At 37.5% G+C, this 4,731-nt stretch overlaps 2 protein-coding genes across 2 annotated transcripts in view; both read right to left on the minus strand.

Annotated features, from left to right (window-relative positions):
* Window positions 1–4,315, minus strand: part of LOC109385035 (general transcription factor II-I-like) — a 12,290-nt gene extending 7,975 nt beyond the window's left edge. Inside the window, exons 1-3 of the mRNA XM_019646888.1 lie at window positions 4,227–4,315; window positions 3,710–3,793; window positions 3,166–3,349 (exon numbers count right to left, since the gene is read on the minus strand). Of these exons, the coding sequence (XP_019502433.1) occupies window positions 3,166–3,335 (170 nt within the window). The 5' untranslated portion in view covers window positions 3,336–3,349; window positions 3,710–3,793; window positions 4,227–4,315. The remainder of the gene's footprint in view (window positions 1–3,165; window positions 3,350–3,709; window positions 3,794–4,226) is intronic.
* Window positions 186–4,731, minus strand: part of GTF2I (general transcription factor IIi) — a 141,881-nt gene continuing 137,335 nt past the window's right edge. Inside the window, exons 24-27 of the mRNA XM_019646885.1 lie at window positions 2,492–2,593; window positions 1,813–1,878; window positions 1,309–1,492; window positions 186–318 (exon numbers count right to left, since the gene is read on the minus strand). Coding sequence (XP_019502430.1) covers window positions 201–318; window positions 1,309–1,492; window positions 1,813–1,878; window positions 2,492–2,593 — 470 coding nt within the window. The 3' untranslated portion in view covers window positions 186–200. The remainder of the gene's footprint in view (window positions 319–1,308; window positions 1,493–1,812; window positions 1,879–2,491; window positions 2,594–4,731) is intronic.

Below are 4,731 nucleotides of genomic sequence, written 5' to 3' on the forward strand. Positions count from 1 at the left end.
ACAACTAGACTGAAGAACAAAAGGACATCAACTTGTCTGTTCCCCTTTCCCCAATTCCCCAGTGCTGTTCCCCTCCCCCAATTTCCCCCCAAAAAATCTTTAAAAAAACCCAAAAAACTATAAATCATAAATTAGTCACAACCCCAATTTTGAATGAGCTTTCCTGTTTTTATCTCAACAGCTGTTCTTTAAACAATTTTTTAACCACTGTTGCAAAATAAATTTTTAACAGCATGTTTTCTGTAGCAAGAACACTTACTTGGAGGGCTCTTAGAAGAGGAGGTGCTCTCCTTAATTGCTGTCTCAAACATTTCAGGCCTAAAAACAAGAAAAAAGAAAACGTGTGTTAATTAATTTCAAAGAACTCTGGAGCATAGAGACATGTATTTTCTAATTCTAACTATTCCCATCTATTTCAATTGTGTTGGCTTAATCCATAGATTTCCAAGCAAATAGGAAAAGAAATTTAAAATACTGTGTTAAGTAGGAGAAATAAAAGAGTTTTATAAAACCAAACCACTGCTTAGATTCCAGCAGCATCAACCATTAAAAATACAACTGGGGAAGGTGGAAGTGGGGGTGGCCGAGTGGCTCACCTGGTTAAGAGTTGGTTTAAGAGCGCGAGCTCTGAGCAACAGGGCCGCTGGTTCGATTCCCACATGGGCCAGTGATGCTGAACTGAGTTCAGTGTGCCTGAACTGAGCTGTCGCTGAGCTGCCAACAGGTGGCAGGGTGGCCCAGCTGGTGTAACAACAAGATTGCCTGTCGATGGTGGGCTATGCCCACCCACAACTAAGACTGAACTTGGCACCTTAAACTGAGCTGCCGCCTGGATGGCTCAGTGGATAGAGCGTGCACTCTTAACAAGGCTGCCAGGTTCGACTTCCACATGGGATGGTGGTTACGCCCACCCGCAACTAAGATGGAACACAGCACCTTGAGCTTAGAGGCCACGAGCTGCCAACAGGCAGCCAGATGGCGACTGGCGCCCTCCACAACTAAGACTGAAGAACAACAACTTGTCTGTTCCCCTTTCCCAATTCCCCAATAAAATTTAAAAAAAAAAAAACCAAAAAACCACAACTGTGGGAGGTTTAACAAAATGAGGGTGTTACCCCTCTGATAAGCTAGAGCCCTCTTCCCTCTTAACCGACTATGGAAATTTAAACATACACGAAGGTACAGCTTAAAGAGCGTTTCTGACACGGGCTAATGTGGCCCTGCCCCAAAGGTGAATCCAGGCACCCATCTCCCAGTGTCAAACAGTTACCAACTCACGGCCAACCTCATTTCATCTAATTTCCTTACTTTTTAATAATGAACTTAATTTTGGCTTTGTTTCTGAGTATCTTCTCCAGCCTTGGAATGCCAAAAGTAGATGGTCGTCGGAACGGCACGCCCTCAGGTAAGCCTTCCACGTAAAAGTCTTCCGGGAAAGACTCGAATAATGCAAATGGCACTTTCACAGCTTGTTTAAGGCCGAGAGCTTCACCTACAAAACACATACACACATTTCTCACATTTATAACTTTTTAAAATCTAAACCTTTTCCAAAAATGCATTTTAAATTATATTTTGAGGCTACTAAAATTACATTCTTTTAAAAAATCATATCAATTTTAATTTTAAAACAATTTCTCAAATTTCTTGGTGCTCAGAAAAGTGGGAGAAATTATGAAATTCATGCCTACAAAACCCATATATCTCCAACGATAGCATAATTTAAATGTGAACAGTTTTACTCTGCTCACATTCTTCTTTTAAAAAAAAAAAACTAACTTGTATTTTAATAATGTTTCAAAATAAACTTACCACATTTTTCATTGAAAAGATTTTCAACTTTTTGTTTTAGGTCTGTGATTTTGGCATTCCAAGCCTCTGTATGTAAAAAAACAAAGTAGTTAAGTTGTTAGTAATATTTATCAATATATATCCATGATCAAGATTTTTCATCTTATTTTAATAATGTATATCTTTAGAAAGTACAAAGTAAGAAAATACATAGGTTTTTAACAGTCATGTCTTGACAACTACTCGAATCCTGTCACACATTAAACTGTTTTTATTATATTACTAATATGTTGGCTACAAATAAGTGACATATGCTAAAGCAAATAAATAAATAAAGCCCAAAAAATCTCCTAAAAGACAATTATAGTATCTACTATATGCCAGGTATAGTCCTACCCTTTAAATGGTTTAGCATTTATAATCCTCATAACAACCCTCTGAAGCAGGAAGTAATGTTATCCCCATTTACACATAAGGAAACAGGCCCAGAAAGGGCAAGTATCTTGCCCCAGGTCACAAAATTATACAGTGCTGGCACCAGACTGGAACCCAGCAGTCCGACAATACAGTCTGTGCCTTTAATTGCTAATATATATTGACTTACAAAATAAAAAAACAATTCACTTAGTAAAATAAAGTATTTTTATTAATTCCTTTTGTTTAAAATGATGAAATCAAGAAAAATAAAACGCATATTTACCAAAGGAAAACTCTCTCCCTCGAGGCTTAAAGGGAACATTAGAACCATTAGTCTGGGTAGGGGTTCGCACAGCTGAGGTCTGAGGGCTGTTGTTATTAGTGCCTAAAGAAGAATTAAAAAACAACATAAACAACTGCATATTTAATCCTTCTTACTGAAGCCGAGCATGTGCTGAAAAACAAAGTTAAGTTCAAACAGTATATAAGCACCCTGCAATGAAAACAGGCACTGCAGGTAGTTCCACAGACCTCTGTTCATTTCTCTACTTCTGTCTCTCTAACCAGGCATTCTTCCCCAAAACAGTTAGCTTTCTGGCTCATCTGAGGTACTCTGAATTCACTTAATGTTTCACCATGCCCTCTGGGAGCCATGTAACTTTTGGTTACCTATGTTTGCTTGTATGTTTCCCTTTCTTTTTTTTTTTTTTTTTAAAGATTTTTTTTTATTGGAGAATCGGGGGAAGGGGAACAGAGAAGTTGCTGTTGTTTTTGTTCTTCAGTCTAGTTGTGGAGGATGTTGCTTCAGTGGCCCAAGCNACAATAATTATTTTAATTGTTCATGTCATCACATGGTAAACTCGATTCTATTACTACATGTGACTATATTTTGGACGGTGACTTAGCGTCATGATCTGCAGGTTCATTCTTATAACCAAGCCGGGAACTCTCACTCACCTAATGACTGTGAATTTAATGAACTCGGCAGAATCTAAAATCCTTCTCATGGAGCTGATTTCCAGGTAACTAGGTGCTTTGAATGATACTCCGGGAGGCATGCCATCAACCACCACACAGCCAGGGTTAATTGTGATTTTCCTGTAGGGAACTTTCACAGGGAAACCCATACCAATAGCTTCACCTACAATGAGACACACAGCATGAAAGCACATATTAACCCATCAACTTAAGGAATGTTTAAAAAGCACATGACCAACATTTATTTTAAAGACTGCCTCTGCTGTTAACATCTTTGTACATTTCAAACAACTTTATATATAAACCTTAATTTTTTTACTTTGATACCTCCATTATCAATAGTATGACACATTTAATGTTTTCTTACTAAAGAATTTTAGGAAAACCAAAACACTTATTTTATAACTTTATTTCCTTTTATATAGGAAGATTATAACTATCTGAGCATAATCTACTGTTAAGTTTCATTGAAACAAAATTTCCTTGCTTATTTCAAGCTGCCCTATGAAATAAAAAAACTTACCAAATTTCCGACTGAAGAGGTCATTGACTTGCTCTCTTAGCTGTCTCGCTTTTTCAACTTTTGACAGTCTCTCATTATCATCATCTAAAAATGTTGAGAAAACTCATAACTTAATAATGCAATTTTAATTCCAAGTAAGTTTTTAGGTGCTCTGTGTAACTCACTTTGTTTTTGGAATATTTAAGTATTTTAAACTAATCAAGATTGAAATGATTTAATCCGATTTAACAATAACATCAAATTGAAAAGGCTACAACTTTATTCTTGTTATAAAGAGCTTTACCTGCTATTTTATACAGATTTTAAAAACAACACTAGGCATCTGGGTGGTCAACAGGTTTTAGCTCATGCCAAGTCCAATAACTGCCTAGAGCTGTTTAGAAATAAACTGACAAGGTGGTATATTGGGTGGGAAGGAGAACATCCCTGCATGAATACAGCCAATCTAGTAATCGTGTCATGAAAGTGAAAAACTGAAGAGGAAAACACCCCTATGATTCAGGCAGAGAAATCTTACCTGGAATTGTCACCTGAATGATGTTAAGATCTTCAACACCTGACGCAGTAGTATTAACATTGGGTGATGAATTTATTTTTCCTTAAAATAGAAACTTAAGATTACCACATATACAAAATGTAACTAAATCTCCTTTAATAATGTGCTTACAATTCAAACTGCACAAGATTCAGACTAACCCAACTTTTGTTCAAGGTTTGTTCCTTTCTATGGAATGTTTTGTCATTCCCCGACATTAAGATTCCTAAAAGACTTGTTTTTATTTTTTTTCTTCCTTCTGATACTTAGTACAGCATCAGACACAGAGATTCTCAATCATTAAAAAACTAAAAATCACGGGCTGGCCAAGTGGCGCGTTGGTTAAGAGCTGGCTTGAGACTCCAGCTCTGAGCAGCAGGGCCCCGGTTCAGAACCCACATGAGGGCCAGTGACACTGCCCTCTACAGCTAAGATGCTGAACAACAGCTCAACCTGGAGCTGGGCTGCCATGAGTCGCCGGTGACGG

Source organism: Hipposideros armiger, unplaced genomic scaffold (genome assembly GCF_001890085.2).
Source record: "Hipposideros armiger isolate ML-2016 unplaced genomic scaffold, ASM189008v1 scaffold_107, whole genome shotgun sequence".
Taxonomy (NCBI): Eukaryota; Metazoa; Chordata; class Mammalia; order Chiroptera; family Hipposideridae; genus Hipposideros; species Hipposideros armiger.